Here is a 12828-nt window from a genome sequence, read left to right as displayed (position 1 = left end):
GGTTAACCTCTCAGGATGCAAGCCTGGACGGGGAAGTGGGACTTTCTGCCATGCCATCCACCTTCCTGCTTCCCAAGCCGGTGTTCCCACTGTGCCATCCACCTTCCTGCTTCCCAAGCCGGTGTTCCCACCGTGCCATCCACCTTCCTGCTTCCCAAGCCGGTGTTCCCACCGTGCCATCCACCTTCCTGTTTCTCATGTTGGTGTTCCCACTGTGCCATCCACCTCCTGCTTCCCATGCTGGTGGTTCTCCCTCTTCCCTGCACTCAGGATGTCTCCTCTCCCACCGCCTGGACTCGAGCAGGAACAACGTTGTGTTTTCCTTCCAGCCTGAGCTGAGCACACAGGGACATGTCACCAAACACCCCGCTGAGGCTGAGGGGTTGCCAGCACTCCCCTGGCCAGGCTGGAGGCAGGACTGGCCTTCCTTTCTTCATCCAGCACTGGGAATAAACCCCAGCAGACCTCACTTGCTCCTTGGCACCCTCCACCTCTGACGCCCGTTCCTTCTGGCATCACCTCAACCCCGGGCACTGCCAGGAGTGTAACACAGGAGACCTTCAGGAGAGCAGCAGGGACATCCCAGTTCCCCGAAACAAGCAGCCTTTCAGCTCAGAAGCAGACGGTTGGAGATGCCAAACGCTGCTACCACATGGGATTTTCAAGCTGCTGTCACAGCTAAAGTGTGTTTTTTTTTTTTTTTTTTTGGTTTGTTTTCTTTTTTCCTTCCTTAAGCCACAAGAATTTCTGAGCTCTTGGCAAGACCTTGTTTTTTTGATGGCTGCTCAAATATTTTTTTCTTGGCATAAATTTGCACGGCTTGGATCGCCACAATCGAGTTCTCTACAGCCTTGGCACGAAAAGAAAAAAATAAATTTAAAAAAAAAAAAATAATCGACAAAATCAGGCTCACGTTCCAGGCTCACTTGGCACATGAGGCAGTGATTTCTACTCTGTGTGAGTCCAAATCAGCAGGCTGGGCACTAAAATCTGCCTCTTTGAAGGCTCCCAGCTCAGGCGTTCCCTTATCTCGGAATTAGATGATGTCACTACTCTAATTTCCTCACAGAAAAACCAGTGAGTCATCCTGTGCTCCTGCATTTTCGGGATGAATTTGTAAGGCCAGGCCAGCTGTTATAAAAACAATCTTCCCCATCTTCATTCCTGGAATCCCAAGGGACAGCTGCAGGGGCAACAAATATTTGACAAACAAAGCCGTCTCGTCGGCTGCTGACAAAAATAACAATATAAACACGAAATCCCTCCATGGCTGCCCAATTTTTAATATTCAGAGCGGTTCTGCTGAATGATCTCTCCCAAATGAACCCTGCTCGTTTTGCAAACAATGGGTTTGACATTGCAGAGGGAGAACTGCCTTGCTTTGATGCCAGGGGTCTGTCACAAGGCTACTCTGGATGGTGCCAAGGCTGCGGGACCACCCTCAATGCCAAAGTCTTGCAAAAAAAAAAAGGAACATAAACGATGTTCTTGCCCAGTTTGGAGATTGAACACTCACAGCAAGTGATCAAGCACATCTATTTAACCTCCCAGGAAACTAAACCAAAGGGAATTAGGTGACCAGAAGGTAGATGGTGAGTTAAAAAGCAGAGATGGTGCAGCCTGTTGGCAAATCCAGCTGTGCCTGGCAGAGCCACGACTGACAGCCCTGAGCTGCCCTGCATGGAGCAACAGCATCTGCCCAGGAAATGCCACACCAAAACACTGCTCCCCTGCCAGTGGGACCCACCAGAACACATGGCCACACTTCTCTGTCTTCTTCTGGAGAAAAACAACCAGCTATGGGAGTGGGAAACTGAGGATCAGTCCCTCGGACAAGAGGGAAGGAGAACAAAGGCACAGATTTTGACTACACATTAACTTTGGTATCAAAGAGCTTTTCAGGTAGGAGTTGCATCCACAGGTAATCAATTTCTTTTCACTTGAAAATGAGATTGAGGAATTTAATTACTGGGCTGTGGTTCTCTATGGTAAATATGCTGCCGTACGTGTCCCACCTCCTACTGTGGCAGGACAGGCACCCTGTCCCTGAAAACATGCCAGCACTCCTCCTCCAAGCACCATGCAAAGAGAACTTGCAGTGCAGTCCCAGGAGACCATCAGCTGAGCTAAATTGTAAGACACAACCAGAAACACAAGCTCTGCTGATCAGAAATGCCACGTGAGTCCAGAGGGCCTAAGTCAGAAAGCAGAATCTCCTTCCACCCTTTCAGCCAGCACAGGTTGAACCCAGCTCAGCTCTCAGTGATAGGGGGATAAAGTATCCATTTTTAACATGCCCAATATATCCCTCTCAGGAGAGAAATCCTGCACCTTTAGAGAGGCTCTAGTGGTTCATAAGCAGTGGGAGCTACAGAGGATCAAGATTTCAAGCAGCTTCATCAGGTTTTAAAATGCATGTATTTCCGAATCCAGAGAAAGGCAACGAAGCTGGGGAAGGGGTTGGAGCAGCAGGAGCAGCTGAGGGAGCTGGGGGGGCTCAGCCTGGAGAAAAGAAGGCTCAGGGGGGACCTTCTGGCTCTGCAACTCCCTGGGGAGCCAGGGGGGAATTGGTCTCTTCTCCCGGGCAACCACCAACAGGATGAGAGGAAGAGGCCTTAAGCTGTACCAGGGGAGGGTCAGGTTGGGCATCAGAAGGAATTTCTTCACAGAAGACTTGATTAGACATTGGCAGGGGCTGCCCAGGGAGGTTTGGAGTTCCCATCCCTGGAGGTGTCCCAGGAAGGCCTGGCCGTGGCACTCAGTGCTCTGGGCTGGGGGACAAGGTGGGCATCGGGCACGGGGTGGATTTGATCTCAGAGGTCTTTTCCAACCTAAATGATTCCATGATTCTGTAAAAGAACTAATCCTCCTGCATCACTTCTCCTCTACAGGACATCTCAGCAGCCTGATGAAAGGAAAAAGCTGGACTCAAGCCCAGAGTGGGTCTCACAGTGCCTCTCCCTGCCTCAGGCTGGATGCTCAGGCTTGAACCTGGCATCTGGAACCCCGTGTGCTTGACTCTGCAATGCTGGATGGCCACTAGCAGGCAACAGGAGATCTCTCTCCACCTCGGCAACTCTGTTAAGGTTTGCAAAGTGCAAAAGCAGCAGGAGGAAGGAGCGCAGGGAAGCTTGGCCAGAACCACTGCTGGGGACACGGTTAAATGGGGAGGGCAAAAGTTCACTTGGCTGGAAGAAATCATTACGATGAATTCATGGAAGGAAAGTTCATCCAACACTATCAGGAAGAAAGGCCTGGCCTCTGGTACCTTGGGTCACAAATCAGTGGAAGGGTGGACAATGAACTGTGGTGTCCCAGCCATAGAGTCTCGCCTGGCTCCCACTCTTGGTTGCTGCTGGAATCAACAGATGGAGCCAAACAAGCCTCCCCGTCACTCAGTACCTCCTCAGTCCCCTTGGAATTTCTACTGGATGAAGAGAGGCTTGTTTTCCTTGTCACAACACTGAATGTGCCACCCTGCACAACGAGCTGCAGGAGACACGTCCAAGTTGAGGACTCGAGTTTGGAGGCATCAGGATGAAGGTTTCCTGACCCATCTCCCTGGCAATCTGACCCCTACGAGCTGCAAGACGGGCTTTTAATCACATGAGTGCACAGGGGGTTACCCAGAGCCTGGCCTAAGGCAGCACCAAGAATGTTGTACCCTTCCTGAATGCGTGGCTGGCATTTCCATCATCCCTCCCTAAACCAGGTGTAGGCACAGATCTTCGTCATTCCACGCTATTCCAAGGCTTGCTGAAGGGCAGTTACATGTTTTCCTTGGAGATTACTGTTAATTGGTCCTTCAGAAGTTCATGAAAACTCCCAGTATCTCTCTAAGGGTGGCATCATCCCAAATTTTCCAGCCGTGGAAGAGTAGCCCAGAGTAAAGCCAACAGCAGATGAAGATTCGAGATCCCACACAACATTTAAGACATAAAAGTGACACACGTTTGAGCAGCTCCCCTGGACTTCAGGCTGCACCTCCGAGAGCTCAACACTCCTCACATCCATCCCATGGCCTCAGACCAGCTTTACAGAGATGAGGGCAGATGCAATGAGCTGCCCCAGCCATGGCTGTGGGGACTCATCCACATCATTCCCAGAGGCAAACCCACAACTCAGATCCCCCACAGCGGCCCTCTATAAAACCCTCCTCTACAACAAGGGTTTTTTCCCCTCTTCCCACACTCTCTGGCAGCACAGCCTAATGATCTTCCCATCAGAAGGGCTGGGCAGGCCTGAAAAATGACCTCCTGCCTGACACACTTTTTTGCACCACAATGGGAAGCTAAAAAAGGGTTTGATATCGAAGAAAACATTTTGTTCTGCCAGAGAGGCCACGAAGACCTCGAGGTCAGAAAGTCTTGGAAATGTAGGTACGGGCGGTTGTTTTCCAACAGTGCACAAAAAAAGCTCATCCCAACAAACCACCAAGTGCTGCATCTAAAAAAAAAAAAACACCCAAAAATATCAAATCAAATCTACGCAAACCAACTCCCTTCTCAAGCTCATGTTGGCACCGAGTCAGCAAACAAAGCTTTTGACACATATCACTGGAACTGAGCCAAGCTGCAAGTAAAGGAGCAAGGACCGCTCTGTGAGGGATGGGAGGCAGGGCTGGCAAGGAACTACCGGCCCCACAGGCAAATCCCAACTTCCCACACCCCATTTCGTGACGCAGGCCCAGCACAGAACACCTGAACCGGGCCTTTCGCATCCCTCCTTCTGTTAATGATACACTCGGGGTAAATTTTCCCTTGGAAATTATTAAGCTGTGAAACCATTAAGGAACTACTTCTCACTTCCCCCAGCTGTGATTCAGAGCTCAATCAGAGATAACCATTAGTCACCCTGCTCACGATAACAGAAAATTCATAAATGCACACCTGAACTGCACAGCCTCCCTCTTAATGGACTTTTTAAGATATCAAAGTGTAGGAGCAGCGTGACCAAAGTACAAGTCCGAGGCAGGGCATAGCAGGACCAGCATTAACACAGGCCCTACATGCATGCCACTTATCTTCTGGGGGCACATACAGCTGGAAGTTTATCTAAAACACCTGGTTTCAGATAGGCAAGGTCTTTTCATTTCTATTTCGAGACACCCTCCAGGATCAACATCAGCCCAGTAAAAACAAAAAAAAACCAAAAAAAAAACCAAAAAAAAAAGAAAAAAAAGGCAAGTATGCCAGTGTTTCTCTTGAAAACCCTCCAGAAAAACAAAATCCCCATGGCCTAAATCTAAGCTGCAGCTGCACTGCACATGTCTGGGTAGTGTGGGGTCTTCAACACCATTTACCTTGCCTCAAAGCTCTTGTAGGAGCTGCCCAGGGAGGGCATGGATGGAAACCTCTGCCTGTATCACAGGTTTTGACACGGATTTGTAACAGGCTGTGACTTCATCTGTGCATCCTGAAAAGCGGATGAGGCTGGAGTGTGTGTTTATCCAGGAGTTCAGGAGCAGGACAGGAGGGACATACTGACTCAAAGCCACCACCCCAGATGGCACCACCCCAGCAACCCACAGCAGCAGCTCAGCTGGTGACCCCTGGGAGATGGAGATGTCCTGAAGAGCCACTGCTCCTACTGGGAAAGCAAAAGATTAACCTCCAAGCTCACCTGCAGGGATCAGGCCTGCCCTGTCTGCCCCTCTCCTCAGAGGGAAGGGGTGTTCAGGCAGGAACCACCCATCCCAGCAGAAAAACCCTTCCACTTTTCCATGTGCACGTCCTTCTGCAGTCCTGGCAGATGGTCTGTCCACGCAGCTCCTTGGAAAACACACCCTGCTGCTCCTGCTGCCATGGCACTGCCAGGGAACACCAGACAAGCCCTCCTGCACTTGGGGAGGGTCCACCAAGGTCCTCAGCTTGCAGCTTCTGGGGCTGGACCACACCAAGGTGGTTATTTAACTCCCCAACCCCTGCAGGACTCAGCCATAGAAAGAAAAAGGCATTCATATTTAGAAGACTGCAACTTTTCTGGCTTTTCTTCCCTGCAATTCCCCAACAGAGCAGGATATTGTTACTAAACAGGGTCTTGGGGCAGCCCAAGTGAATGAAACAGCAAGGTGTGAGCAACAAACTGGAAAGGGAACTTGTTAATAGCAAAGGGCTTCAAAAGAAATGAGGAGAAAAGGGGAGAGAGCTACAGTTAACAAAAGTTAATCACCTCAGTTTTCTGTGATCTTCAAAGAAGACAGATGTAAAGCAAAAAAAAGTAATAGAATATAAACCAAGAAACCCTAAGCACGTGATGAGCAGCAGGAAAACAATCCCCTCTGACTGTCATGGTGCAATGAGTTAGGCACTGCATTTCACAAAATAAATCATGCTGTAAGAACGAGGCTTGTGACTCGCTGGATAAAACGTGAGAAGCGCTTCCTTGAGTAATTCAACCCAGAGCAAGCCACACTAATTCCCCGAAATCAGGGTGCACTGTCACCTGGACAAGTGTCAGTGAACAGCTGAGCTACTCACAACTGCTTGGAAAATAAACACCTTTAAAGGTGTTTTGCTCTTTGTGTTCAAGGCAACAGTTAAGAGGAAGCGTGAGAGGAGATAAACACACAGTCTGGGTTTTTTAATAAGCTTTTTCTTCTATGTTGCTTAGTAATTAAATTGATGAAGCTGTACATATGCTACTACTCTGCCTGGGATATCACTCAGTCCATCTGAACTCTGCCCCGTGGCTCCAGTCTTTTCAACACGAGAGTTGTTTTTAGGCAAAGAAACTAAGCCTCTTTCTTCAGGGTTGTCATCTGAGCTTGTGGGTTTTTTCCCCTTCTCTTTAAATAAATTTAAATAAGCCCACACCATTTGCACATAAGCCCTACACAAACAAAAGTGAATTAGCAGAAGTTACAGCTTTGTGACCCATCAGGCTCCAGCGGCAGCATCCCGGTGAAAGCGAGGGATGCCACACTCCAGTGGGATTCCTGGAGATGCCCTGACAAGAGCAGGGGGCTCACAAAGCTGTGACACTCACCCTGAAAAGGGCAGTTTCAGCACCAGGCTCTCATTCTGCCCTAAGCACCTGTAAGAGAAACTCAGGACATTCCCCTGCCAGGGGCAGAACTCCCAACGCCTCCATCCCACGAGAAGCATTGAGCTGCATTTTCCATGCACCCACAGGGACACAAAGCCACGCAGGCAGTCACCTCAGCGAGGGGCCAGCCCTTCCCAGGCCGTGCCTGTGGCTTTGGGCTCCGTGGCCAACTTGCCTGGAGCACACTGCACCATCTGTATCCTCCTGGAAACGCTGCCCGGCGGGGAGACGGGGCCGAGCTGCGGAAATACCAGGGACGCCGCAGGTGGAGGGAGAACAGGCTGCTGTTTGGACAGAGCTAAAAGAACCCCTCAGCCCTGAATGCCACGCTGTGCAGGAGCCCACACAATAAACAAGGGCAGTCCCACAGCTCCACCTTCCTCGCTGCAACTCCTTCACCGTGTGCTCGCTGGGTTTTGCCTCCGAGCACACAGGAGGGCTGTGTGAGGAACATTAAGTCTTTAAGGTCATCGTTAAAGAACGTTCTTCTCCCCCCAAAAGTCAGTCCTGAAACAGGTCAGTAATAAATGTTCTCTGTCAGTGAGGTCTGGGAACAGGAGGACACTGCCTGGCACACAGAGGACTTCATGCCTCTTGCAACGTTGTGAGCAGAAACAAAGAGCAGAAAGCATTTCCAAACTAACCAGCCAGAGAGATTCCTGCACACCAAGTTTTGGGTCCTCAGACAAGGCAGAATTAAGGAGCCATGTTCATTTTTAAGGACAACACATGCAGAAGCAAAAAAAAAATTTAAGTTTTCTTCTCTATACCCTACCAGAAGCTTCTATTAATAAATGCAACCAAAGCATCCTCAAACTCCAAAGGGCATTCAGGCTGAATTTTGGATTTAAAACCTGGGCTTCTAAGTATTCAATTTGCAAAAGGAGGAGTACAGACAAATAACACAGCTGTCCATCTTGCCACAGGTGGCACTGCTCTGCCTTTCAGAGGCTCACAGCTGATCAACATCACCTGCAAATCCCAGCTCTGGCATACTCTCAGCCAGTGCAAAATGCTGCTAACATCCAGCCTCACAAAACCTGGGCTGTGGGAGAAACATGAACACACCACCCACGTCATGGAAACGTGGTAAAACTGGGATTTTATTAGTAACAGGAATTTTTAGGAGTAATAACGATTCATGTAACTGGGAGAATGAAGAATGGGGATTAAGAAGGGGGCAATCCCTACTGCTGTACCCATCTTAATAGGACAAATGATTGTGTGTCCCGTCTTCATTTTCTAATGGAACTGCCTCGGCTGCAGCTACAAAAGGTGTCAGGAGAAATCGTCCACGTGCACACGCAAATAATCGTGCTGATCAAAGGATCCCTATCAAAGGGAAATCCCTCATCCCGTGCCTTTGATACCATCTGGAGATGGCTGAAACCGAGAAGCCGCTGAGGTTGCATGAGGGGAGAGAACTTCCTTCGCGCTCTGTGCAACACATCACTAATGGGACATCATCATTTCATCACCATCCCCAAAACCTCTGGTAATTAGTGAAATCACGCCTTTTCTCAGTCCATCAGATACCTGGCAGATAAGCACACGAAAATCCGCCCACAACTGTCACCCAGATAGGATCTGTTTTGACAGTCACCGTACAAAGGTCAGCCGCAAACTTGCTTATAAAGGTCATTTTTTCAGCTAAGGGTGGAGGCAAAGGAGAGGGATTATTCTGGAAGTTCAGTAATGCCTCTCTGCTGTCACACAGCAATAAACAGAACTCCCATGCACAGCTCAGAGCTTGCACCTCCCCTCCCTGAAATAATCCCTAAACCACAGGTTTTCGCGTGCCCAAGAACAGCCGGCTGCACAGGCGCGCTTTGTTCCGCGTGGTTTTGGTTGCATTCCTACCCGCACGCATTACCAGGGTGCTCAAAACGCATCTGAAAAACTGTACGATGAAGTAAAAAAAAAAAAAAAAGAAAAGTAAAAATCAACCAGCAACAGCAGCCTGAAAGACTTACGTCAAGATTTCTTCTGGTTCTGATTTAAAACCTGGAAAACGTATGGCGCAGCCGGAGGGACCCGGGGCTCGCATCCCAAATCCGAGAAGTAAGGGAGGGCAGCTGGCAAGCGGAAAGCGACTTCTGGCCGCGACTGCGATTTGCAATTTTAATTTCTAACTGAACTCTGCCCTGGCTATGCTTATTTTTCATCGCTCTGCGCGCGTTATGTATTTTTAAAGCAGGGTGCTGGGAGCCCATCGGTGGTGGCGAGCGGCTCGCCAGGCTCCCTTCCCCGGGGTGGGAGCGGGGCAGAGGACGCCCAAAAAGCCACCCAAGGAGCGAGGCTCAGCCTCCTCGCCGCCTCCGCGGGGATGGCAGCCCGCGGCTCCGCGGGGCAGGTGCGGGGCATCCTCGCAGGGATGCGCGGCCAACCCGCGGCACGGCCGGGCACGCCCCTGCCCGGCGCCGAGAGCGTCCTCCCATCCTCGGCACCCCCGGGGTGATGCTCTGCCGCCCCGGCTCCCGGCGGCGCTGGATGCCCACGGGGAGATCCCGCGTCCCTCCGGGGGCTCCGGGGCAGAGCGGGCTCGGCAGGGTCCCCCCGCCCGGCCCCGGCGCGTCCCTACCGTGTGCTCGCGGCTCGACATGGTGCGGGCGGCGCGCAGGGCCGGGCGGGCCGGGGCTATAAGGGCTCGGCGACACGTAGCGCGGCCCTGGGCCGGCCCCTCTCGCCCTGCGCCCGCCCCCGCCGCCGCCTCCTCCGGCCCGGCCCCCCGGGGCAGCGGGCAGGGCGCTCCGGCACCGGGGGGACGTGTCACCCACCCGCCGGGGCCGAGGCACCGCGGGCACGGCGAACCCTCCCGGCGCGCTGGGCAACAACGTAAAGCTGCCCTAAAATCGGCTCCGACCAGTCCGGGCTCCAGCAGGGAGAGCAGGAGCAAGAGCCTGCACGAAACGACTCGAAAAGTCACCTCTGGAGGATGATAAGAATGATGATGATGATGATGATCTCTAAGACCAAGCAGTGCTGGAGGATAGTCTCTGAGTGTTTGGCCAAAATGCCAAAGAAAGTTTAAAAGAAACAGAGGGTCTATCAGCACGGAAAGCTCAGCAGGTGAGGGGAGCAGAAACACCACACCTGACAGCTTCACCCCAAATCTGCCATTTTTCACCACTGGAAAAGCTCGAATCCCAGGATGCTGCTGAACCGGAGGACTGGCAGTGTGCTGGAGGAGGGAAACCACGGTTCATCCTTGGGATGGCCCGGGAGCCAGAGACAGGAAGAAATGATCCCCATGGGTGTGTAATTCTGCACCTGGGGATGCACAGCCTGATCCAGCATGGCACATGTCCTCTGACGGCTATCTCCTGATCCATCCCCATCCATCCATGGATCCAGCCCAGGGCTATCAGGATGGCTGTGCACACTGTGCTGCCTCTCCTCTAGGAGGAGATAACTCACCTCTCATGGTGCCCAGAAGAGCAAGTGCTCTTAGATGTCTATCAGACAGGTCCAACATGCCGAGCCTACTCCGGGCTGCTCCTAGTACCTGTTCAGCACACAACCACCACCAGCTGTGCATGTCCCTCCCCATAAAAACACTCCTGTTCCACCTCTGTCCTTCATTCCAGCGGTTTAAAGTCACGATGCCCTGAGTGGAAGAGGAAAAAGGGGGTGGCATTTTGCAAGGCTCACCAAGGGAAGGCTCGTCCTCCCAAAGAACCCTTAAAACAGCAAGTGGGAAACCCCAGGGGAGAGGTGAAAGGGGAGACAGTGGAATAAATGGGGTTCCTCAAATGAGGTCCTGTTGGAAGAAGAACCAGGCTCTGCCGTGGGAGCAGGGAAAACATGGAAGTGAAGGAATGGGGCTGGAAGGAGGCGAGCAGCACCTAGTCAACCAAGTCCTGGAGCCAGGCAGCTATTAGAGTGCAATCAGCTATCAGCTGAACTAATCCCCAGTGTAATTCCAGTTAAACCCATGGCATTACACTCGGGATTAGCTCAGCTAAATAATACCAGGGTCGCTTTTTAGCATCACTCGTTTCGTGCTTTTCCCTACATTGGGTTGGGGTTTTTCCTCAATTAAGGGCAGATTAAAGTTTCTGCCATAAAAATCAATACAGCAAAGTTGGAAGAACAGGAAAATGAGCCCCAACACAATATCCATTGGAAAAGCACATCTGGCACAAGGAACCCTCCCACAACCATTGCCTGGACAGGACACAGGCTACATCTCATCCACTGGAAGACACCAGGAGAAATACAAGTTAAATGACTGAAAGTCATCTCTGATGAGTCAATTGTGCATTTTGATTCCTATAAGTATTATTTTTAAGGGGTTTTTTTTGTTTGTTTAGTTGGATGAAAACATTTAACATTCTGCTTCTGTGGGATGAATTTTAAGCTCACATCTTTACAGCCTCTCTGTGTTACTTTGCCTCTGTGTACCTTCAGTAAAACGTGCCCAACAGACCAAAGCAAGGGGGGAAATACATTTACTGAAGAACAAGGAGCAGCAAGAAGGTGTCCATGAGGACAAGTCAGAAAGAGGGGCCTCTCTAACCACTGACCACTGTAAACTATTCCAGCCTGACACACAACTGGTTCCAATGAGGGCACTTTGGAAGGAAAAGCAGTTCTCACTAAAAAGAAGCAGTAGAAAGGTCAGGGGAAAGACAAAAAGTTGTGTCACTATGTAACAGAAAAATTAGCATCAATAACACATAACACCTCCATGTTCCCCTCAGATATCTATCTGACAGAAAATGAGTCAACATGATCTCCATTTGTTGCATCATTCTTCATTTCTAACTTCAAAGTTATTTCCCTTCTAGGAATTAAATTGACTGCTCACAACCTGCCTAAGAATTGGGACAATTAGTATTTTGTGTAGAAAAGATCAAGGGAGTTTTTCTCCCCAATTTTTCCCAAGCATAATGCAAAAAATGGTATGAACTTCTGTAACACAAACCTCGAATAACTAAATATACGTGCCTATTGCCTCAAGTTTTAATTTGTGTGGGCTTTTCAAGGAAGTAATGATGAAACAGAATCAGAAATTAAGCAAAAAAGAAGAAAATCTAGTTGCTTACCTCAGGAGACATATATGTTAGTGACACTCAATTTTCATGGAAGAACTTCTTGGGCTCTTGAACAAGCTGTAAGAACTTCAGCTGGCACAGCTGGGAGAAGCAGCAGCACTCCAGCAGAGCAGACATGGGGACAAAATCTCTCCAGATGGAAAGAAAAGGGCACTTGAGCAGCTGCCTTGCTTGACAAAAAGCACCTTCAGGAATGATTTGGCAACTTACAGCACTGTTACCTAAGGCCAGCAGGGCAAGGGGGATCTGCCCCTCTGCCCCTCAGGGGAGACCCCCCTGCAGAGCTGCTCCAGCCCTGGGAACAGCACAGCAGGGACATGGAGCTGCTGGAGAGAGTCCTGGGTGGCATCAAGATGAGCAGAGGGCTGGAGCAGCTCTGCTGGGAGAGCTGGGATTGTTCAGCCTGGAAAGGAGAAGCTTTAGGGTGACCAAATTGTGGCCTTCCAGGGCCTGAAGAGACCAACAGGAAAGATGGAGAGAGACTATTTCCAAGGGCCTGGAGTGACAGGAAGGGGGAATGACTTCCCCCTGCCAGAGGGCAGGGTTACATTGGATGTTGGGGTAAAATTCTTCCCTTTGAGGGAGATGAGGCCCTGGCACAGGTTGCCCAGAGAAGCTGTGGCTGCCCCTGGATCCCTGGAAGTGTCCAAGGCCAGGCTGGACAGGGCTTGGAGCAACCTGGGCTAGTGGGAGGTGTCCCTGCCCATGGCAGGGGGTGGGACTG

At 50.7% G+C, this 12828-nt stretch overlaps 1 protein-coding gene across 2 annotated transcripts in view; it reads right to left on the bottom strand.

Annotated features, from left to right (window-relative positions):
* PAPSS2 (3'-phosphoadenosine 5'-phosphosulfate synthase 2) overlaps window positions 1–9692 on the bottom strand; it is a 28481-nt gene extending 18789 nt beyond the window's left edge. For both annotated transcript variants that reach the window (XM_032694363.1, XM_032694364.1), the window contains exon 1: window positions 9629–9692. In XM_032694363.1, the coding sequence (XP_032550254.1) occupies window positions 9629–9649 (21 nt within the window). In that variant the 5' untranslated portion in view covers window positions 9650–9692. The remainder of the gene's footprint in view (window positions 1–9628) is intronic.
* Between the last annotated feature and the right edge of the window lie 3136 nt (window positions 9693–12828).

The sequence above is a fragment of the Chiroxiphia lanceolata genome, chromosome 8, assembly GCF_009829145.1.
Source record: "Chiroxiphia lanceolata isolate bChiLan1 chromosome 8, bChiLan1.pri, whole genome shotgun sequence".
Lineage (NCBI taxonomy): Eukaryota > Metazoa > Chordata > Aves > Passeriformes > Pipridae > Chiroxiphia > Chiroxiphia lanceolata.
Note: the sequence above shows the minus strand (reverse complement) of the source record. Positions and strands in the feature narration are given on the sequence as shown.